This window comes from Phoenix dactylifera, chromosome 1, assembly GCF_051530095.1.
Source record: "Phoenix dactylifera cultivar Ajwa chromosome 1, Ajwa_hap1_PhDact_Kaust_v1.1, whole genome shotgun sequence".
Classification (NCBI taxonomy): domain Eukaryota; kingdom Viridiplantae; phylum Streptophyta; class Magnoliopsida; order Arecales; family Arecaceae; genus Phoenix; species Phoenix dactylifera.
Genome location: NC_143190.1, coordinates 55,147,875 through 55,172,552, shown reverse-complemented (window position 1 = coordinate 55,172,552; position 24,678 = coordinate 55,147,875). Strand labels below are relative to the sequence as shown.

Genomic DNA, 24,678 nt, shown 5'->3' with positions numbered 1-24,678 from the left:
TCCTTACCGGGGGGACGTGCCGAGCTCAAGCCCACGTTCACCAAAGCGTCCTCACATATGAGGCCGTTCAGTAAGATGCCGTCCCCGAGGCTGCGGATGGCGTCGAGGATCCCTTGCTCACGTGGAGAAAGTCTGGGGGGTTTGTTGATGGACTTGAGCTGAGCCGATCCCCACCGGGGGTCAAACCCCCAGGACTGTGCAGAACCAAGGAAGAAGAATTTCTCCTTCCAGCCATGAATGGATGAGGGGGCACCATGAAAGAGTGGCCGACCCGCCCGAAGGGCGATGTAAAGCCACTCTCCGTCTTCCGGATTCGACTTAAAAATAAAAAGTCGCCGGAAGACGTTGACAGAAGTCGGAATCCCCTGCAGTAAACACAGGGATAGAAAACCGACCACCGTCCTCCAGGCGTTCGGAGTGAGTTGCGTCGGAACCAACTGGCACACCATTAGCAACTCATTCACGAAGCTGTGAAGAGGAAATCGGAGGCCGGCCCAGAGCGATTCCAGATGCACCCCGATCCGGCCTACCGGAGGATCGGTTATCCGGTCCCTCCGCCTAGCCGGCTCCAAACGGAACCCGTGAAGAGGAAAGAACCACTCTTCGGTCATCTCGACCTCCAGGACGCTCATGGTGGACTCGACTTCGCTAGGGAGAGAACCCATTGCGAGAAAAAGAAATCAAAAAGAAGAGGGACCTGAGGGAAACGCCGGAGAAGAAGGAACTTCGGTCTGAGGAAGACTGGAAGGAAAGCTGGAAGCAGAAGGCAATAGAAAGAGGACAAGGGGCCAGGGGAGAGTTTAAATAGACCTCCCCAACGGCCCAGATCAGCGAGAAAAACGATGTATCCTGTTTAGATGGCGACGCGTGTCGGTCCAAAAGACAACGACGCATTTAATTAGGGCTAGCGCTTCGGACGCCGAAGCGCCCCATCGGATCGTGCGGCCCCATCATGAGCCCACGACGAGAGGACGCTTCGCAAAAAGTGTCCCAATAATGAGACTCTTCGGGAAAAGAGAGACGCCGCCTATTAAAGGCACCTCAAAGCGCTCGATAATTCAAAACGCGCAACAAATTAAAATTTTCGGAATCCGTAATGTCCCAACTAAAGCACTTCCCATGCTCCAGCTGGTAGCCAACTGGAACTCGGAAGTCGGAGGGTAGTGTTGGGGGAAAAACCCCAAGTCATACCGCCACGGAGGCGCTCGGCTAGAGAGCGCCGACCGGAAAGGCGCTCGGCCAAAGAGCGCCGACCAGGAGGATGCTCGGCCAAAGAATGCCGACCAGGAAGACGCTCGACTAAAGGGCGCCGACCAGAGAGAGCGCCAAGAGGCGCCCAATCAAAATGACCAAGTAGAGATGCTCGGATAGGAACAGCCGACCAAAGGGCGCCGACCAGGAGTACTCGAAGCAACCCCGCCACAGGGCGCCCCTCTGGGCGACCAGCTCGGCTCGGCACCCTTGCCGAGCCGATGCCTTGACTAATACTCCTCCCCGCCAAGCTTTCTCGAAAGGTCCGGCGGCTATACACGCGACTCTACTATAGCCTGCCACTATCTCCAAGCCATCAAGGCATAAGACCTCTGCAGGTATTCGGCACGACCTGCCATTAATGCATGAGACTCCCTCAAGTCTCCGATGCACCCAGTCATTTAATGAGCACGGCCCAAGACGATCTCCGGATCACTGAACCATCAGAGCGTATGGCTCTCCCTGACCGCCGGTTCATTCGGTAATAAATACACTTACCATCCACGGACCCCAGGCCCACCATAGCCGGCGGTTCAACCACTCCAACAGGTCCGATCGACCGTGACAACTCTCTGATTCCGGTCCGATTTGGTCCCGTTCTCCACTACGCCATTAATGGGCCAAATCGTGCCCAATTATTACACAAGAGGACAAACCTCCTGTCACCTCTCAGGTAACAAAAATCCTTCTATTAAAGGAAACCTGGAGGGAAAGGGAAGGGGCCCCCCTGGGACCGGGTGAAAAGAAGAAAACAGCACAGCCACAATGGAGGATATCATCCTCTTCATCTTCTTCATCTTATCCAAATATCCCTGCTGTCTTCTCCATATACTCTCTTCCTTGCTCTCTCCACATATCTGCCCCCTCTGACTTAAGCATCGGAGGGCCGGCGCCGGGGAGCCCGGCCACCGGCTTTTTTGCAGGACTTACACCCCTCCAGGAGGACGTCACCAGCCGGCGCACCGCCGTCCGCCCTTCCGGCAGCGGAGCTCCTCCTTCCCCTGGCTTCGCGGCAGCCCCCGGGTCCAATTTCCAGCAACAATAATCATAACATGAGTGTATGATAGATGCGAAGAATGGTGTATATATCAACCACATAATTGGTAATAATTTCCAAGTCCTTGATCAGTAGGCTGAAAGGCTGCAGTAAGTAGTCTCCAGTAAATGAAACAGTGCTGTGTGACAAACTAATTAGAAGTTGCGGTACCACCCTAGACATTAATGTCAGGGTAACAAAAAAGCAAAATATCAGCTGCAAAAGCTCCAGCCTCCAAAGAGACTACAAACATGGTATTACTAACGCAGTTGTTCGATGCATCAATTTTGGAGGCGGAGTTGCGAGCTGCCTGAACAGGTCTTCACCATGTGCAGCAGGTGCTGCGGGCCAGCTCGATCATCCTGAAGGGCGATTCGGCTACGGTCATTGGGTGGATTCGGAGGGATCCGAGTGGTGAAAGCACATACCACCTTCTGATCCGGGACATTGGGATGATGGTGAGGGATGATGTGGCCTTCGAGGCCAAGTATATATTTAGAGAGGCCAACGGGGCGGCTGACTGGATGGCTGCTTACGCGGCCCACCACTTAGGATACGTCCTGTGGTCAGGAGAGGGGGAGCTGCCACTGGCACTCCGCGAGCTTGTGTTTTTTTATTTTTTTTGGATGTTTTCATACGCACATTGTATGAAGAACCCGTCAAAAAAAAAAATATCTAACACACTGATGGGGACATCAGAGCCCTTCATCCAGATGATCCTGAGCCCCCGGATTGAGCCAGACTCGTTTATTTGCATATTTATTTTATTATTTTATTTTTGGGCTTATTTGCATTCTAAGGTTTATTTGTGGTTTATTTTATTTCTGGGCTTATTTGCATTTTAGGGCTTATTTGTGTTATTTGTGGGTTCATTAGGATTTATTTCTGTGTAAGGGGGGTTTATGCAAGTTGTGTATTTGGGCCCTATATATAGGGAACTATTTTCATGATTAGGGTTTAATAAATGATTAAGAATTTCTTTTCCCTACGTTCTTTCTTCTCTTCTTCTCCTCTCCTTCTCTATTCTTCCTGCGTCTCTACAACCTCTTCTTCCTTCTCCTTCTCTTGTTCTTCCTTCTCCTCCTCTTTTTCCGCATTTGTGCGGCATCAACTTGGTATCAGAGCAATCGGTTTTGCTTCTATTGCCAAAGCCCCAATCCGTCAACAGTTTTTCTTTCCCTCGGTTACCATCAACAACAAGAACAGGCCCCTTCCCTCTGTCAGTCCGCTCACCAAAAAAAAAAAAAAAGGATTTCTTGTCCTCTCAGTTTGCACAAAAGGGGACAGAGGGGAACAACCCTGGTTCACCGAGCTTCTCTCGGCTCCCGCACAAAAGTAAAAAAAAAAAAAAAAAAAGAAGGGGGAAACCCCTGCGGCTGCTCCTCCTCTTTCCACCCGTCACCGTGCCCGAGGCCACCCTCATCCCGCATTGCACCGCCTCCCCACTGTCAAACTTTGCCGACGAGCACCCCACCCGAGCCGCCCGCGTCTGCCACCGGCCGCCTGCGCCGGGTCCGCAAAAGAGACTGCCGCCGTGGAACAACCCGTGGCCGGCCGCTGTCTGTCGCCAAAAGTCCGCAGCCGCCACCAGCCGGAGCTCGTGACCGGCCGCCGCCCGTGATTGCCGCCCCACCCCGCAGCCGCCGCCGCAAGGGTCGGAAAACCCTCTCCCGAAACCATCGGGAAGTTGAAGAAAGGATTAACGGGTAAGTCACAAAACCCGTTAACCCGAATCCGGTAACCCGGGTCCCCAAAACAGCTCCGCACGTGACCGCACGTGCGTGCAAAAAAAAAAAAAAAGAAAAAAAAAAGAAGAGAAAAGGAAAAAGAAAAAAAAAAAAAAAGAAGGTACCTGTTCATCTTCCTCACCGTGAGCACCCTCGCCACCGCCTTCGTCCGCCGTCGCCGCCCGCCTCGCCGCCTTTCCACCGCCTTCGTCTGCCTTCGTCACCGCGGCCGTCCACAGCACCGCCCGTCCTTGCCGCGACCGCCGTCGCCGTTCCACCGCAGCGCCGCCTTCGTCTTGCCACCCTCGCAACCGCCGATCCGAGTTTTTCTTCCACCACGCCGCTCCGCCTGGCCGCCTTCGCCACCCCCACCGCTTCTTCTCCGATCGCACGCCGCCCACTGCTGCCTCCGCCTCGCCGCCACCTTCCGAACTCCCATCGCCGTCCCCTCCACCAAAGCTCCTCGCCGCCTCCGGCTTGCCCTCCGTTTGCCGCTGCACCAGACCGCCGCCACCTGCCTGCCGCCTCCTCTGCTCCGCCGCCGGCCGTCCCCATCTCGAACCCCAGTCACCTTCCGCCGCCCCTCTTCCCCTCAAACCCCTTCCTATCTGGCCGATCCCACGCGCCTCCCACCCTCCTTCTAAAGTCAACACGGGCCGACCCAGGCCCACGCAGCAGGAGCCTGCCCCGACTCTCTCTCACGAGCCCAAGTCAGCAGGCCGGGCCACTGCAGAGCCCCTTTCAACGGGCCTTTTCTTCTCCAGGGGGGCCACACCACCCCTCCCTCCTCCCTTTTCAAGCCCATCAGCTGCACTTCGCTTCTGATAGTCGCCCCAGACCTCGAACGCACCATTCTGGTTGACTGCATCCGCCACAGGTGATAGGTTTCCATTTTTCTTGGATTTGTTCATTTAATTATGTTCTAGTTCTCTTGCATGATAGCCATATACTTAAAAATTTATATTGTTGTCAAAATTCAGAACATAGAACCCCTACTTTCAAACCCATCCTATTTGCCTTGTTAAAATCTAAATATTAAATTAGCACACCCTAACAACTGGATGCTTCTCAACATTCTTCGATCAGATTGATTTAGGATCAGAACAACTGTACTACTTGATTGCAATCTAATTTCTTAAATTGAATAATCTTAATCCTTAATTCTGAATAACCAAAGTAAAAATCAGCAACATTTAAATTTTAAGTTATTATTGTGAAGACTTGCTGATTTCTGAAATCATAATAGATTGCATTAGTAGGTTGTCCTGCATCAAATTTGATCTTGCATCATATTTATTAGGGTTTCATTAGTGACACTGCATTTCACATCTTCACCCAGTGTCATCATTGCATGCCAACCTGTAGTGATATGGAGTACTATTTCAATCAACCTAAAACCCCTGTAGCTACCTTGGATTCCGACATTTTGAGGTCTGTCTTAGAACAGATCGTTGCCATACGGGCTGGATACAAAGAATTCAGACAAGAGATCCGTGAGCTCGTGCAACATTCTAGGACCCCTAAATCGCCAACCCCTGTTACAGCCCAACCTAAAATCGGTTTGGTCGCACCACCTGTAGTCCTTCCCTACTCTCCTAGGCACCAAACTCAATACTCTAGGTGTCAACAATTCGGCTATATAGCGCCCCAATGTTCCACTAAGACCTACCCGATTACTGAACCAGAAGTTAGGAACCAAGAGGCCGAATATGTCGAAGAAGTCTATGAACCAAATATAGAAGACTATGAAGAAGACTTTGAAGACGAACCTACAGAATTAGACTTTGTCCAAAATGATTCCCAAAGGGAGACTAGTGATCTAAGTACAACCAAGCCACTTCACATCACAACTGTGGAAGAGGTAGTGACAGATATTGAGAGCCAATCATCTGAATTGGCACTTGTAGCTAAAGTTACCCATGCGGAGTCTAACCTTGAACATTCCCCGGTAGTAGTTTCCCTTCTAGAGGAGTTTCCTGATGCACTCCCTGATGATCTTCCGGATGCACTTTCTCCAATGCATGATATCCAACACGCAATCGATCTAGTTCCCGGAGCATCTCTGCCCAACCTTCTACATCATAGGCTCAGACCGAATGCATATGCTAGGACCTGGAATTTAATGTTACCGACAGTTGAGTTTGCATGTAATAGTTCGGTTAACAAGTCCATAGGTATGAGTCCATTCGAAGTAGTGCATGATTACAAACTTAGGCAACCCATAGACCTATTTTTCATGTCTCATCAGTATAGAGTCTTTGAGTCTGCACAATCAATTGTATCACATCCACATTCATTGCATCGAGAAATCAGCAATTGTAGTCACTTTAATAACTTAAAATATAAATCCTTTGCTGATTTACACAGACGTTATAATGAGTTAAGTGAAAAAGATTACATCATGATAAGAATTAGGTTTGCACGACTTTCTTCGGAAACGTTTAAGAAATTGCAAATTTGTAGTGCAGAACAGTTCAAAATCTTAAAGAAAACCAGTTCGAATGCATATGTTGTGGATCTTCCTGATGACTATGGGATTAGTGCGACATTTAATATTGAAGATTTAGTCCCATACAAAAAGATAATATTCCTGCCTTCTGACCCCTTTATTGCTATACCTGCCCATGTTGGACACCCTGCCCTATTACCTGCTGTTGAGCCACCACCTCCCAAATTTCATGCACGCAGAGAACAAATAGAACATATATTGGATGAGCAGGTTATTTCAAGCAGGAACGGTGGTTACCAACGTTACCTTGTTCGGTGGAAAGGTCGACCAAAGTCTGATGTGACGTGGATTTCCAAAGCACAGTTGCAGCGCATTGAGCCCGATCTTCTGGAGCAGTACGACAGCCGGCCAGACCTGTACTCGACGGGGTCGAGTTTTTCTCACCCGGGAGGAGTTGATGGGGACATCAGAGCCCTTCATCCAGATGATCCTGAGCCCCCGGATTGAGCCAGACTCGTTTATTTGCATATTTATTTTATTATTTTATTTTTGGGCTTATTTGCATTCTAAGGTTTATTTGTGGTTTATTTTATTTCTGGGCTTATTTGCATTTTAGGGCTTATTTGTGTTATTTGTGGGTTCATTAGGATTTATTTCTGTGTAAGGGGAGTTTATGCAAGTTGTGTATTTGGGCCCTATATATAGGGAACTGTTTTCATGATTAGGGTTTAATGAATGATTAAGAATTTCTTTTCCCTACGTTCTTTCTTCTCTTCTTCTCCTCTCCTTCTCTATTCTTCCTGCGTCTCTACAACCTCTTCTTCCTTCTCCTTCTCTTGTTCTTCCTTCTCCTCCTCTTTTTCCGCATTTGTGCGGCATCACACATTTGATGAATGGTTAAATGATTGCTAAAACTAAGTTCACTAGAAGCTTAGTAGAAATCTCCAGTGTTAAGGCACATAAAGATTGCTATATACCTTGAAAAGAAAAATTTGCTGCACAGTTCATATACATGAAGTCCTTTCCTTTCTTTCTCTGTACACACCCCCGTCCGGGATGAGTACGGAGTTTTGTAGGCCAAGATCGTATTTCCTTGTGCCAGTTGCATAGAATAGACCCAAATGCTTCACTGTGGGTTCACCTGGTTTGAGATTCTCATCAAAAAGAGAAAAAATAAAGGTCATAACTGGAACACCAGGTTTCTAAGGAGCTCCCTTTATTGGGATGTCTTGTCACATGTTTCACAAGCTTTTGATTCAATATAACAGCATTTTGCAATGAAGCAGCATCATCATCAGAATGTCCCTCTGAAGGCCAGCCAGCTTTAGCAAAAAAAAAAGGAAAAGAAAAAAAAGGCCAGCCAGTCTCCGAGACAGCTAGAGTTATCTTGGTTAACCCAAGAGAAAATGCAGCAAAATTCAATGAATCAACCTAAAGATCAAATAAGTTTGTGCACAGAAGTCCATTGTTTGGATCTGTGCAAATGAAAATTTGTGGATTTTCTGAAAATAAGCAAAGTCCTGCGGAATGTATGGATCCTTTGAAAGTTGGATATGGGTAAAGATTCAAGGCCACACAATATTTATATAATTCGGTCTATTAACCTATGCTTATGGATGGAGACGATGTAAAAGCTTCACTATAAAAAGACTAGATATTATAAAGTACTAAATTGTCTCACAAATCCTAAGCCTCAATATATCGAATCTCTAGGACACTCAATTGTTTTCTTCTCATAAAATTACAAGAGATATATATATATATATGTATTAGTCCCGGCACTCGGCATGCTAGGGCTAGTTTAATCTTACACATCCACATATTTATAGATAACTCGCTAACTGACATAAATACTGCCAGAACTTTGCGCGTGGACTGCCATTTATGCTCTCGCCCCTCTGGTTCATTTAGGTCCATATTGCTAATGTGAAGGCAAATATTGCTTTGGGGAATGCGCCTGTTCTTGTTAATCGAACAACGAGAGAAAAAACTTAGGCCAACTTTAATAAGGAGATGACAACTGCAATTATCTACCTTCTATTATGGGGGTCCATTTTATTGATATCATATTACTGCAAAGGGCAGAGAAGAGATAGTCCTACCATATGTTCCACGTTAGTGCTGGCATGTGAGATGTATGTAAGTGAAAGCACCATTGCCATATAATTAGCTTTTTATTATTTATAGGTTTGATAAAGATATTTTTACTTTCGTCGCATGTACTTTTTTTCTCTTGTATAAAAGAGACTAAGAGAATTATATATATATATATATATATATATAGACACGCACAGCTGATCAAACTTTGGGTCAGCTCAGGTTCTATTCTAGAAGTTAGGCTCAATGGCTATGCCCAAACCCGGCCTAGCCCGTCCATCGGATTTAAATTTTTGTCTAGGCGCAATCCAATTTTACAGGGTGAGTCCCAAACTCAGATTTTTTTCTTTACTTGGAAGTGAAACCGGCATCAATCCAAGTCTACCCAAAATTCAAACAGAGATCAAGTCTACCCTTGTTTTGTTACCCTAATGGTTTACTAGCCTCAGCACATCGCTTGTGGTGCCATTTTTTTTTGATATATATATATATAATATCTTAGGCCGGGCTAGGACCCGTCGAGCTAATATTCAAATTTTTCAGACCAAACCTAATCTTTTTTGATTATGCCTGGTTTTTTGCCCAAGCTCGCCCCAGAAGCCTGTTTTTAGCAGCCAAGCCCGCTAAACTTCTGGCTAAGTTGAGCAAACCGGATTGGGCCGCCTAGCTCATGATCAGCTCTAGTCCGGTATTGTATATATAAATAGCAAAGTGCATAACTAGTATCAACATGTTATAATAGCTAAATTAATGAAAATGGACAAATAGTTTGGAAAACTTGAATGTAAGTAGTGCTGCATGTGAAAGCCAATATGGCCAACTATGGTCCCTCCATGTCATCGAAAATTTTTCTTTTTCTAATACGTTTGTTCTTCTGGGAACAAAGGGAGAACCGGGAAGCGAAATAAGTTGCCAATATTTTTTTATTGCTAACAAGGGATGCACGCCTAGTCATGAAACGGTGTGCCATGCCAACTATTTCTCTCATGGTTGTAGTCAAAGCACAAGACATTGGTGTTTGAATACATAGACTAATTGATAGGTTGCTCCCTCTTCTTAAACACAACGACACAATCACACGTGCACATGTGCACGCACAAACACGTGTGAGAACAGAGAGAGAGAGAGAGATGGGTTGTTGGGCTTTTGGAGGCAGGATTCGAGAAGAGAAGACCATGCTATGTCCTAGAATTACTAAAACTCTTATAAGAATTGTGCATACCATCTCATATGATACTTCTGTCATGTTGTATGTGTTTTTAGGCAGTCTAGTGGGCTAGAGGAGTGGCTTGCTATGTGGGGCGGACACTAGTGCCAGGTCACCAGTCACTTGGGTCTACGGTCGCTGCAGGAGTATGTTCCAGCCAGCTTGATTTTATTCTAGGAGTGAATTTATGTTATTTGAGCTTATTATAATATTTTGTTATTTGACAGCATTTAGGGTTTATTTTGGTATTTCGTTATTTTGAGGATTTTTTTTGAGACTAATTTCTTTTTAGGGGCTTGTTGGCATATTGTCATTTTAGGGTCTTTAAAGGATTTTTTTTTTCAGAGGTCTTTTTGTTATTTTGTGACCCTATATATATGGGTCTATGCATTTATTTAGGGTTATTGAATGATTGAATAAAATAGCCTCATCTTCTCTAAAATCCTGGTGTGAAGCCACGGCCAGAACCAAGTGAGAAGCCTGATTCTTCTTCTTCCCCCTCCTCTTCTCTTCTTCTTCCTCCTTTCCTCTCCTCTCCTCTCTTCAGATGTCCTGTATCACTATGTGCCAACAATGGATCAGTTACTCCAAAGAGGCTAATAATATTTCCCCGGCATTCCTGCTTTTATTACAAAATTAATGGTTATGGCCATATTTGAACAAGGTTTTGAGTTCCTTTTCCCGCACAAACAAAGAGAACGAGATAAATAGCTATAGAGTTGATTAAGATAATGATCTAAGACCTATGTTAGTTGGAATTTGGAAGTCTTGGTTCCTGAATAAAAATGGTTTATTTTTTCTCATGCAATGATTTGCGATTTGCAAGTCGATTGATCATCCCAATTGGATGAGTAGCATTATACCGAAAATTTGCTTTATATATAATATGAAAGCTCCGCATGTATCACGCATGTGAAAGTGATGCATAAAACAGTGAGAGGAAGTCCATCATCACAGGATATTACTTTATTGGATATCTCCTACACTTAAATTAGATGTAAACATAGGTTAAAAACATGGCAGTGGAAAGGTGGGACATCAAGATGAACGAATGCGTAGTCCAAAGCTTTTCCTGGAACCTGGCCCGTGCTTTGTAGGAGGAGCTAGTCGTAAGACTCCATTAAGCGTAGAAGTCAAGAAAGAACTCTAGTGAACTGCTGTTACTAAAACTATGGCATACAATCTCTGCATGAATTAGTTGGTAGTTCTGGAATCTTATCCTCAATTCTACCGGTCCGTGACATTATACTCCAAACAATTATCATCAGTGTGGCACAAATTTTTATCTTCTTCGGTAGATTCCTAGCACAAGAACAGACAAAAATATCATAGACACTGTTGTGGTCGACGAAGAGTCTACTGGATACATGCACTCACATGGATGCGGTGCTAAAATTCTTTATGAAGGTGCATTTGAGCAATTTTGGAAGATCCTGATGGGCTATCAAGAACATAAAGGAGGTAGGATAGACGGTTGGTCGAATCTAATAAAGATCGTATATGGACAATAGTTGGAGTCGGCGGCTCTCCTAGAGTTTGCTCATCCGAGATCTCTAGGAAAGAGGATAACCCTTCCGTGGTAAAAATATGTTTCTATCACACGCTTCATTGCTTTGCCACTCTATATACATCGATCACTTTACTCGTCTGTAAGGTGGGCATTCATTTACCTTTACTGAATCATATTTTTCTTCTGCTGATGGAATGACGTTTGCTTTTTTTTTTCAACAACTCATCCCTTCTTTTTGTAATTTGATTTTTGCAAAAGTTGTGGCAGGATATTTTTCCCGAAATTACCGGTCATCTGCTAATCCCTATGACCGACAGGAAGAATCCCGGATCCGCCAGATCTCTGCAAGCACATTGCCCAAGTAATTTGCGTTTGATTTCTTGTAGGTTGTCATGAGAATCTCAACTTCTCCAGTTCATGAATTTTGATGGGATGTTGAGTAGATTTTTCTTGGAAACTAGTGTTGAAGACCAGAGCCAACAACATCACATCTTGAGAAGGACCAGTATGAGAAAGTAACCTGCTCAGGTTTTGCAACTATATGGTTTTCATCGAAGACAGTATGAATTTGCAACCGTGTAGTAGCATGTTGTATCAGAAAGAAGTGACTTAATTTGAAGGAACAGTTCGTCACTGGAGGCAAACTCTTCTACTAACGATGACATTAGGTTTTAGGTTCATTTGTAATGTCACCATCGGTGCTAATCCTAAAGGAATCTGAGCTTTCCTTTTAGAACTGCCAGAATGTAAACACTGTGATGGAATCTATATTTCGTACACAGTTATATTTATACGTTGTGCAACACAATTCTAATAGGTAGCCCATTCTCGTTCCAAATATAACCCTCTATTTAAATCAGTACATCTCATAGCAAAGTGAGATTATCTTCAGCACAAAGTTGATCATATACCAGTAGTCATTGGCAAAGATTCAATTAGAAACCAGAAATTACTTGGAAATGGAATGTTGTTTAAAAGACTCGGTCTTTGAAGCATTACAGTTGAAAACTGGTAGCTCACTAGCATCCAGGGTGCAACCCATACCATCCTAGTATTGAAGTTACATATAAGTGAACAAAGATTATGCTTACTGTAGTCCGGGTGAGATTACTACAGAATACGTGAATCAAGCGAGAAAGATATTGCACACTTGAGCTACCTCTTAAGCTGCTTGTTTAATTGGTGATTTGTATGCTTTAGGTGGTGTCCAATATGAACAAAAGGAGCTGCAAGCAAAGAAAAAAGTCTCCCGAGCCCACAGCAGGGCATCATACTTGGGATTCTATCATTTAGTTATTTATGATAAATCTAATGGCATGATCCCCACCCTTTTTTACCTTTTTCTGTGTATGTGGTCCTCGGGTGGAATGAAAAGGTTATGTTGGTATCTTCTACTTATTCAATGGTAAGGGATCTCTGGTTATAGTCAACCTGGTTTGAGGACTACCGATATCGTTGTGGGCTGTGAGCAAATAAGACAGCAGATTAGTTGCCACCTTTAAATTAATGGATTGAATTTAGATAAACAGAGTGCAGAACATGATGACTTCAGACTTGAGATAATAGGTTTAAACTCTTAACTGGACCATCGTATGCAGGGGTTTCGTCCAATTCGCTTAATAAAATTAGAGCTTCAAAACAGGTAAGAAGCTATTAAACAGTAATCGGACAAGCCAATGCATGTTCAGGAATATCTAACCTTTGGGAGGTTCCAGTAATAGAAAGCAAACATGTCAAGCCTTTCAAAAAGAACGCCAGCTCAGGAGGTTTGACCCTCTGCCAACATCTGGTTCTTCAATCTCCATGTTCCATTTTCAGAAATGTGAGGCTCAGAAGATGCAGCTCCGGTTAATGTGCCAATATCAGCGAAAAACAATATCCTGTCGAGCTACCAAGAGTGTTTTCATGTTTTATCAAATGGGTTTTCAAAAAAAAAAAATGAATTCAGATAAATCAAGGAAAAAGATTGAGTGAAGTACATGAAGACTCATCTGATGTGGTGAAATTAGTGATTTAAGCTCAAGCAGAAGAGATTGTTGGCAATCAAAACAAGCCAACCAAAACACCGTTGCCAGTATGGAAAAATGACAATCATGAAACCTGGTGGCTCTCATGATCTCTCTCTTCTCCACTGGCAGAGAATTCATTTTTCACATCGAATCCGAAGAAAGAAAAGTCAGCTGCATCTGTTTCATGCCACCACCAACCACTCGATGATGCAGAGTCTCGACATATCTTGCTACATTGGCATGGACTTCGTAGTTAGTTAGAAGATATCAGCCTAGAGTCATGCCATGACCATGTCACTGTGCTGCCTCTTTCATGGGGAGCAAGGGGGACAGCACCATATCACGGTCCCCATCCACCTCAAACAAGGGCAGGCTTCCTGGATTTTTCTCCTCTAAAACAAGCTTTACTGCAGTATCAGCTGGATAGCTATTTAGAATGAACTCAATTTGATCTCCGCTGATCTCCTTATTATCCAGAAGAACCTGCAAATTTGGAAAAGAGAGGCCGCATCAGAGAGCAGATGATATCAACTACAAAGTTAAACATTGCACATACAACAGACTAGATCAGCAATATCAAACTTACATTTAACCACTGGCTATGTTATTGGGAATAGCTTTCCACCTTAATATCTGTTATTCTTCCATGTTAACATTTTGAAACATAATATGTTGATTTTGTATAATCATAATAATTACCAAGGACCATCTAAAACCTTAGACTGACAAAGTAACACAACCACTAGCGGCATTCAATGAAAACCAAGTAAATGCAATTTAGTTTCAAAAGAAGACTTTAAAATAGGATACCTTTGTTGTTTTCAGAAGGGCTGCAGCATGCCTTCTCAACATAGAAATTGTTTTCCCATACATGCCATGCATCAGCTCTTCAGTTCTCTGAGCAACTCGGTCATCCAAATCAAAGTTAATTGGAGGTTCAATAAGACCATAGTCATCATAGAGCGATCCTTCAAAATCCAAACGAGGACCAACAAAGCTAGGTTTCTTTATCCAAGGAAAAGGCTCTCCATGTATGGTCATAGGATTCTCCAAGTTCCAACTGTTAAAAAAGGAATGAAAAGCAGCTCTCTATACATATAACAGTGGATGGAAAATTGTCTGGAAATTAACAGATAAGATGCATTACATGCATAAAATTTTACGAGCAAGGCAAGTTGCATCTTCAAGATACTTCAAGGATGCTTTTGATGTGTCTCGACCATAAATAACCTCTTCAGCAGCTCTTCCTCCTAATAGTACCTTTACGTATCCATAGAATACAACAGCACTCAGATAGTCGAAGAGAAGATGATGACTATAAAACCCACTTCATGGTAGTTCTGGACCAGCTAATCCATACCTGAAGATCTTTAGCAAAAAAAAAAAATAATAAAAATAAAAAAAAAATAAAAAAAAAATCCATACCTGAAGACGATGCAGTAACTGTGGCCGCCTTTCAAACATGTATGACTCTTCATCAAGATGAAGAAATACAATTTGAGAGAGCGTCTGCAAGTATATAAAATACTTTCAGAGGTTTGATTCAAATTATGATCATTGAAGGGTTCGACTCAAATTAAGATTATTGAAGGCTTCAAGTTTCATACTTCATCATAAACTTGCCAAATCAAATACAGAAGTCATTGTGAAGACAAATAAACCTACAGAGCACAAAAGAAAAGAACCTGGCCACGAGGAATGATTGAAATACGTTCACAGAATTCAACTTTTGCATTTTCATATCGTCTCAACAAATGGGATGTTATTGCTACTCCAACCTCAGTCACAGCCCTCCGGCATTGCCCTTGATGACCTAATTCAATTCCCAAACGTTTAGGTCCTACCGTCAGCCGGTCAACTGCATCATCCATGTCAGACTGAAGAATTGAATCATGTCGATTTCTGACAGCCACTAAAGCAGACTCTTGCACCAGTTGTGCCAACTGAGCTCCCGTCCAACCTAATATGGCCAAGAATCAACTCAATAAACTGATAAGCGATCTACTACAAAAGTGAGAAATTAATAAGATATAAAAAAGCGAAGATCATTCTCTGCAAAGGTTGAAAATTTTAATCAATAGCAGACCGATGTCTGCATAAATCAGATCCTGTTCTTCAAAATCAGCTGCTCAGCTGAATTTCATCTTATAACAAGCCAAGTCCTTTTCCTCATATGTTTTCACCATTACACGGAAAAGCCCTCCTTTCCAAAGACTTATCAATTATCACCCTGATAGTTAATTAACAAGCATCTGAAAAGATAAAACGGCATAATTCTGCACTCCAACTTTTTGAGTTCAAGTAGGGCCCTTATATTTTACCATGGTTAACTTAAACGATCAAATTTGCCAAATTTGCACTGCTGCACTCTGGTTTAATTTAACAATGCCTCTGAAACTCTCTGGACATGTGCACAAACACACATCATATCTGATCTTATTCTTATAAACTAGTTTAAAATAATTATACGTGACCCAAATGTTTTACGTAACCTGCATATAGAACCAAAAACATATGGGGAAAAGAGTACACCTGCATAGAGAATGGAAGTAAAAAAAAATACAGGATAAGCTTCCAAAGGTAAATCATATCTTACAGAAATCTAGAATTTAGTTCAAACTTAAAGGTGCTTTTGCATTGTTATAAGATGTCACCGTATTTCCTTCAAAAAATGGCTTACTTAAAAGTATAATCATTTAACGGTTCATTTTTCATACTCTATAGCATGAAATTGCTAAACTATTTTAAGAATAAAGTTGTGAACAAAGAAGATTACAAAGCATATGTAGGCTAGACCCAATCCTGTATGTTTTGGCTTAAATGAACTTTCACACCAGTCAGCACTTAAGAATATATAAATAAGTTTTTCAGAATATGATATTCTATCAGCTGAATAGACTATCTGAACCAAAAGCAAACATTTTTCTATAATGGCTTTTAAGTTGAACATTTCACAAGAGTTTAATGAAGCTGTAAAAATATAGAAGGGAGTCAATTACCAGGCAAATTTTGAGCATAAGTTGACAGGTCAACAGTTGGTGACATCTTGACCTTGCGAGCATGAACTTTCAAGATGTCCAATCGCCCTTTTGCTCCCGGTGGGCGGATTCTTACCTGGAAAAGGAGAGAGCTGCAACTATGAAAGATATAAATATTGATTATATTCGAACACAGACATGTCAAACAAGATCTATCTGTACATGGATCAGATTCAGATACTTTCTGTCGCTGCAAAAGCATTAAAACCACGACCAACCAATTTCAATGGATAAGATTAACATGACTGTATTTTACTATCGTTCAAATCAACAGATGTATATCAGGGATATCAAACGTAGATTAAAGAAAGAAATTGGTGGGTCCACAAGTATGGTTTGCATAACCTATATTTGCTTATCATCATTGAATACTTCTGAGCAAGAAGTCAGAATAGATCCAAAAGGCATTAAAATTACAATTTGACTTCTGATAATTGAAAAAGAAGTGCGCAATAAGTATACAATAAGCCCAAAAAACAAACCTTGCGGTCAAAGCGGCCAGGTCGAAGAAGTGCTGGATCTAACAAATCCATACGATTGGTAGCACCCAAGAATATAACACCCTTTCCAGTATCAAAACCATCAAGCTCTATCAAGAGCTGGTTAAGTGTAGTCTCTCTCTCTTGTGTTGCAGCATTATAAAGGTAATCAGTTGACTCACTGAAAATCCCCTGGCGCCTGAACATATCAACATAAAAGTTGACTTCAGTTACTCTCATCCGCAAAGTCTGACTCTCTCATAACCACAACTTTTCACATATCATGGCCCCAATGACCCATATATGTATACTTCAAATTCTTGTTATCAATTGGTAACCAACAATACTATACATTAAAATTTTCATGTCAATAAAACTCTACAAAGTAGTTAAGCCCTAACAGAAATAAAAAATCAGTCCAATCAATTCCTTGTGTCATGGCTTAAGAAATACGCTTATCAAATGCATGTTGTTTAAATATGTGAAGAATTTGTGTTGAACTAATATGAAGTTGTGTGATAATGAAGCATAATTCCATCTCACTAAGAGAGGGTCCACTCAATGTTGCTAGAGTACAGCAATAGCAACAAGCAATTTAGCAAATGATATCAATTCAAGAACTTCCAAGCAAGGTTTGCCGAACTAGTACCGAAGGGGGCTATCAGTTGGCAACCTGTTCGGCACGGTACGAACATAGCAAATCATATCAATTTAGAATACTTCCAAGCAAGGTTCGTCGGACCAATACTGGAGAGAGGTACCGGCAGGCGATCGGTTCAGCATGATACAGGTCCATATCGTGCCATTTTGGGATGTACCAACACACGGAGAGTCGGAGAGGGAGGGAGAGATCTAGAAGGAAAGACAGGAAGTGAGAGAGAGGGAGAGAGGGAGGAAGGGAGGGGAAAAGAGAGAGGGGGAGAGAGACTATCCATGGTCCACATCGAGGGAGGACGATCGCGGTTGGCAAGGCAAAAAAACCCTAAGGGAGTGAATCTAGAGTTTTCTCTTTAGTCTCCATCGAGAGAGAGAGAGAGAGAGAGAGAGGGAGAGAGGGAGAGGAGAGGAAGGGGGACTTACCAATAAACAAGAGGAGCAGCATCGGTGCCATCGCACCTTCAAACAGCGGGGGGTGGGGGATGAGGGGTGGGGGGAAGGGGGCACTCTCTCGAAGCATCGCGAGACCGAGAGCCTTCCTGTACCCAAAGAAAAGAGAATCATCGCTCTCTCGCACCGTCTCTCTCTCAAACCATCGTTCCTAAACCATCTCGAATGTAACAATTGAATTGTGTCAGTAATCGACCAGTTCAGTTCAGTACACCCCAAACTGGCCAGTTCGGTACACCATGAACCGGCTAGTTCGAAACAGTTCAACAATCCTTGCTTCTAATTCAACAGAAATTTGTCACTTCTTTGGGCCAAAACCCATGGAAGCTATAAAGACTAGCTAAACGCTAATCAAATCACAGGTCCCTTTATGATTTCTTGTATATATTATAATTTGTTAAATAGGAGATGTACTTGGCTTGTAGCTTGTGAGGAAATTAAGAATCAAATTAAATCAATAAAACTATGTAGAGACCATAAACTAATTCTTGCCAGCACTCAAGGCTAAAGAACTCACTTGATTGCATTTAAGCAGCACAAAAGAATTTTTAGCACGGAACCAAAATATGGGAAAGAATATGATAGAACATGTAAAAGAACAGAGATAGTAATAAGAAAGGAAAAAATATATTTGGAAACTATTAACACAATATATTCCAATGCCATTGACTACAGTAAGGTCTATCACCATACCTAGTTGCCAATGCATCAATCTCATCAATAAACACAACTGATGGTTTGTTTACCTGCATACACATATTTTCAGAAGGTAGTGAATATATATAATACAAGCAAACTAGTTTTCACGAAATTCCTTATGGAAATAAGAAATTAAATATTACGAGAAAGAAAAGTTAGCTAGAAGATTATTTAATAAATCAAAAACATTAAGTGGTTCAATTCAAAGAAGGAAAAAGCGAAAGATGTAACTAATGCTGCTTTTTGAGTTAGAAATCTACAAAATACCTGGGAACACATTTTGGAGGGCATCCCGAACATAATGATCCACCAATTGGGGCAATAGCCCAACATATAATTCATAAAGGCCTACCGCTTAAATATGATATGGATAACATATGAGAACTGAGCGTATGTGCACACTATACAATAATCTATAACAAAACATCCCCCTCAAACTAACTACTGATCATAAATAGAAAGTCTGCCAACTAATTCTGAAATTAAGTGATAAGAATCTCGGTGAAGAAGTTCAAAAATTGATCTCATATGTCAAGTGAAGAGTTCGATATTGCAACTATACAGTTCAAACTATGCTATCGTTACTTTATACTTGAAAAAAACAGTCGATTCATGAAAGATTAATTGTAATTATGGAATTGCAGCCACATATTATCCAGTGAGTGCAACAGAATGAGAGAGCAGAAACAAGAGGTCCTTAATCTTTTTTTTTTTCAAGGCAGGAAGCGTAAGATCAAAAGAAATATGTAAATTAATTCACAATTGGACAACAGGTCTGAAGAAAGAGAAGGGCATCTCCAAATATTCCATAGCTACAAGAAGCCTCGAAGTTATAGATTTCTATATCTGTTGATGTGTGCTTGATCACAGTTTGTTGGAAGCTACTGTACCATGATTTGAATATGAACCACTGAAACATATTCGAGTATTCTTTACCTCTTTTCTTGTAAGATTTGCACTGATAATCCTAAATTAAATGCATATCCAATGAAGAACAGGCATATTAAATGTGCCTTCCAAGTCACCTCCTCCTTAACCTTTTCCCCTACATAGGAAAAGATAAGAACATCCATGCTAAAGAACAGTATACAAAGCCATGCATGCGTACAAGAAAGGGGGCAAAAAAAGGAAGAATGAAAGAAGTACAAGAGCAACAACAAAAAGAATAAAGCGGAAATGCATGGTGACATGCATATTCAACAAGATCTGGGTGCATAATAATTCATAGATCCAAGTCAAAAGGCTGAAAATATGTTAACTTCCAATGGGTTCTTTTCCTTGACAAGTTTTGCTATGAGGTCCTCACTAATGTTAGGCATGCAAACATGGCTACAAGATAAACAACACAGCAACAAGAGTAGATATAATTTTAGATATCATTCATTAGCCTTTGTATTGCATGTCCTTGCTTAACAGAAAATAGAATTGGATAGAATTGTTACTTTGGCTCTCTTAAAAAGATCCCGAATTCGAGCAGAACCAACGCCAACTAGGACTTCAACAAACTCAGAACCAGCCATTTGATAGAATGGTACCCCGGCTTCACCCGCAATAGCCTTTGCAACAAGAGTCTGGAAATTATGCAAAGAAATGGAATTTTCAGAACTCATTGAATGTGACTATCAAACCTGTGAAAAAACAAATCAAGAACAGAAAAACCCTGACCTTTCCACATCCAGGAGGACCTTCCAAAAGAACGCCGTGAGGAGGTTTAATTCCCATCTTGTCAAATAATTCTGGATTCTTCAAATATCTAACCAACTAATATATATATAATATGAAGTTAGCAATGATCATCTTGTTAGAAGTATTCTTTTTTTTTTTTGAAAAAAAGGGGTATCAGTCTTATAACATGATTTCATGGGAGAGACCTTTGATTTATTCAAGCAATGCCCGTTAACAAGAGGGAAAAGGTTTAGAAAATGAAACAAACTAATATCTGACATAAACTAAATGTAAAACATAAGGGCCCTGAGGAAATGCTTGCAACAAGGTTGCTTCTAAATTTGCATCTAACCTTCCCATGGAATAGTGTACAATGTTGTAGATTGGATATTAAGACAAGAATCCAATTTTCTAAGGGTCACTTTCTAGCAGAAGCTAAACATAATCTCATTAGGGAGGGATGTTTTTCAGAGGTAAAATCTTAAGCCAGTGCGACAAGGAATAAGTACAAAGAAGGCACAAAAAGAACAAGATAAAACAATTACAACTTAAATCAGCTTTGGTTTACACTACATGTCATTGTGTGGTCGCTCCATTTAATTAATCAAATGACTGCTTCCAATCTATGAGGAGCCTAGGCAGCTGATGATGCGTGATGATCATTATTGTCTGAATGTTCCAAAATGCTTTTTATACTGATATTCAATTTCCCCCTCATTAATAGCCACGCAAGTGGACTGGCTGACACTAGCCTCCTAGAGGAAAGGTCAGCAGTTAGATCCTTGTGAGGTGGTTTACAAAAACTGCTGAATGCCCTTATGAGTAGGTGGTTTGATAGGCACGGTTTGTAGTGCGATCAAGGTTTGCAGTGCAATCAAGGCAAGATTTAGAAGAATAAATACTCGACTGGAAAGTTCAGGTGAAAGACAATTTCATCAAGGTGATCTTAGTTCTGACATCTCTGCATGTATCATCAGGGTAATTAACTGTTAGTAAATCTTAGCTGGAGGCTGACTTCCCAGTTTCCACTATCTGCTACCCCAGTTGTGCCCATAAGATATATAAGGAAATGAACGGAAGAAGGAACAAGAAAGAAAGTAGAATTGTTAAACAAAGCAATATTCTAAATGTGAATCAATCAAAAGCATGATATCTAACCTCCTGGAGTTCCTCAACTGCTTCGTCAATCCCAGCCACATCACTGAATTTGACTCCTGTAGAACCCTGAAAAACCACATAGGAGGATGAAGTAACTCATCTGTGTGTGCTCATGTGCATGTATCGGTGGTGATAGACAAAACCATGACAAATCATAAATAAATATATTTTTTAAGAAATGAGAGCATACATCAACTCGGGCCTGTGGCTTGGATTGTCCAAATTCAATACCTTGCCATATATCCTGAATGATTCATGTATATGATGTAATAAGTGGGGAGAAAGAAATCAAACTATTATGATAATAACAACTAATATACTAAGAATTCCACACAATTAGAAGTAGTGAAACAGGAAGAAGGATGTACCCATTTCCTGAAGTTCTTTGGCCTCCTTGACAAAGTAAACCGAAGAAGAAGAACCATTGTCACAAAAACTAACATGATTGGTTTCAGCATCTCGAGGCTAGCAGAAACACCGCCAAAAGTGTAAAACTCATATATCTTTGAAAAAATCCCTCCCTCACTGAATATATCAATAATGTATTCCCAAATCCTTTCAGCAATATTGAAGACAATACCAAGAGCAAGCTTGACAAAAGGTCTGGCCAAAGGCCAGACAACATATAAAGTAGCAGCATATAAGAAACTGGTTACAGCAAAAACTGCAGATGCCATGAAACTCGTAATCACTGCTCCTGCAGCAGCTATTAAAGCTGTTACCATCCCAAGTTCAACCATCACTCTGCTAGATATAGAGGAGGCCACGGGGTGAGGGTATGCTAGTAATTTCCCAACATAAGACTGCGTAATTACAATTCAAATATCAGATAGATACAATACAAAAACGACTGGAATATTTTCAGTACATTCAGAGAGTTTAGCAAGCAATCATTGTCCAGAGAACCACAATGGGGAATGTTTGATGAGCATGCAGCATTACAATTCTCAGTTGCAGATAAAATCATAAAGAGCATTGTAAACTTCTCATGCAAGAGCTTGACTGTCTTATAATCACCTCTGATAATAAACAAAGTTGAGTAAACATTAATTTGTTTTGATGACATGAGCAATTTTCAGTTTGGTCCAATCCTTTAACACTATTATATCTTCTCCACCCTACCGTCAAAACAAAAAAATCTTCTCCTCTCTCCCCTAATGCATGATAATCTCCAAATTCATTACAACAAGTTAATTTGCCATCATTAAAATAAATCATGTTTGACGAGTGAATTCCTTTATGTAAGGAATAATGTACTTATCAAAAATGTTTGAAACTGACTAAAAACAAACTAGGGGGGGAAACCAAAAAAAGATAAAAATGCAACAAATATTCCACAACTAATAAATATTCATTACAACTAAATATTCCACAACTAAAATCTTCTCCTCTCTACCCTAATACATGATAATCTCCAAATTCATTACAACAAGTTAATTTACCATCATTAAAATAAATCATGTTTGACGAGTGAATTCCTTTATGTAAGGAATAATGTACTTATCAAAAATGTTTGAAACTTACTAAAAACAAACTAGGGGGAAAACTAAAAAAAGAAAAAAATGCAACAAATATTCCACAACTAATAAATATTCAATTAATTTATGGTGCTAACTTACTGCTCTTGACTTACACGCTCCCTTGCATTTCAGTAGGGTTAATAGCTACTATGCATAAATGATTGGAAATTATAATCAAGGAAACAAATATATCATTTTCCATGAATGGTGTATATCTGCAACAATTATACATTATATTGCGTTAATTTAAAACATCACCACGGTTTTGGTGAAGATAGACATAGCATCGCTCACCGTGGTATGCTTTTCGATCTCATATTGTGGACCCATGTATTCCTCCATGACTGCCCGTGCTTGGCTCGCACTTAACCTAATTGTCCTGCAACAATGCACAAACTACCTCAAACAAATGATAAAACCAAACAAAAATACCTGGCAAAAACACAAGGCAGCCAATAGTTCAAGAACTCGCCATTTAGTCTTCTGTATACTTTTGTCCCCAGGAATCTCCTTCAAGTCGACAACAAAGTCTCTATACCCAATATCAGGAGGACTCCCAACCTCCGATCTTGATGTCAGCAGCTTAATCTTTCCAGCCACCAGATGTTTCTGAAAATCCTCGAACCTCATCGCTGGAAGCTCCTTCAAATTCCTCTCAAACTCCTCCTCTTCAGACAAATTCCCCTTGAACACCTCCTCCGGCACATAAAGTTTGCCCCTGAACTCCCGGAGAATGTCCTTAAGATACACTGGGCTGGACGCCTCCCCTCCTCTATCCCCACCACCCTCATCTCCTTCCTTTTTAACCCCCGACTCACCCAGCAACCGCTTCAACAACTGATGTACTCTAAATTCGGGAGCTTTACCAGATCTCTGCTTCTCCCTCAGCGTAAGAAACCGATCGCCGACCAGGAATTTGGGTTCCACCTGGCTAGGGTTCTCTTTCAGAACCCTAGTGATGAAATCATCACCACCGCTGCCGCCGCCATTCCTATCGGCGTCGAGCTTCTGCAAGACAACGAAAGATCGACGGAAAGGAGGGGTTTTCCTCGGCGGATTGGATCGGGGCCGAAGGGGAACGGAAGCCCGGCGTAGTTGCAAGAGGGCAGCTGCGGTGCCCCGGCGAGAATGGAGGAAAACCCTAGGCGGGAGGTGGAAATCGCCGATGGCGGTGGTGGCAGGGGAAAGGAGGTTGGAGGGAGCCATTTCGAGCTCAAATACTAGAGGTTTTAGAAGGATTGTGGTGTTCTTGTGGGTAGAATAAGAGAGGATTATCCGAAATAGACAAGGGCTTTAGGCGCGCGTAGAGAGATGGATGGGTTGCCGTCGGAGCCTCGGAGATGGCCGGGTCGGAGGGTGCGGCTTAGGTCCGTTGAGCTTTCGCACGGGTCGTTTTGGATTCAGTCTAGGGCTTTTTGTTGGGTCCGGTACAACTCAAACGAAGCCTAGCCTGGATCGGCTTTGCTTCCAAGATTTAGACCTAGATTTTAACTCGTTTCTTCGTGGGCTTGGGTGAGGGTAAATCCCTTTCTTGGACCTATGTCTCTTGGGAGTCCCCACTCTCAAGCCATCTCAAAGTAAACTTTGCTAGTAGTGTATCTGGTGATGGAGACAGAGCAGGTATTGGCTTTGTGATTCGAGGCCATAACTCTAGATTGATAGTTGCCGTGGGGCGGAGTATCGCCAACTTGTCAGTGGTTAGGGCAGGGCTCAGGACGACCTGGGA

The 24,678-nt window shown here is 41.9% G+C and overlaps 1 protein-coding gene across 5 annotated transcripts; it reads right to left on the bottom strand.

Moving 5' to 3' along the window:
- Positions 1 to 12,766: 12,766 nt before the first annotated feature.
- Positions 12,767 to 24,399, bottom strand: FTSHI1 (FtsH extracellular protease family). Of its 5 annotated transcripts, none has more exons than XM_039125439.3 (16): positions 23,425 to 24,399; positions 23,247 to 23,331; positions 21,801 to 22,235; positions 21,623 to 21,676; positions 21,433 to 21,498; positions 20,275 to 20,370; positions 20,052 to 20,180; positions 18,604 to 18,656; positions 16,807 to 17,002; positions 16,286 to 16,400; positions 14,972 to 15,246; positions 14,712 to 14,795; positions 14,434 to 14,546; positions 14,097 to 14,346; positions 13,257 to 13,769; positions 12,767 to 13,165 (listed from the first exon to the last, which is right to left on the bottom strand). In XM_039125439.3, exons 1-15 carry the CDS (start codon positions 24,156 to 24,158, stop codon positions 13,581 to 13,583), a joined length of 2,874 nt encoding a protein of 957 aa, XP_038981367.2. In that variant the 5' UTR covers positions 24,159 to 24,399; the 3' UTR covers positions 12,767 to 13,165; positions 13,257 to 13,580. The 5 variants fall into 5 exon arrangements, with proteins under 5 accessions (XP_038981367.2, XP_026663131.2, XP_088563037.2 ...); XM_026807330.4 differs by having other exon boundaries at positions 12,832 to 13,165; positions 14,434 to 14,635; XM_088706911.2 differs by having other exon boundaries at positions 12,832 to 13,157; positions 14,434 to 14,635.
- Positions 24,400 to 24,678: the final 279 nt, after the last annotated feature.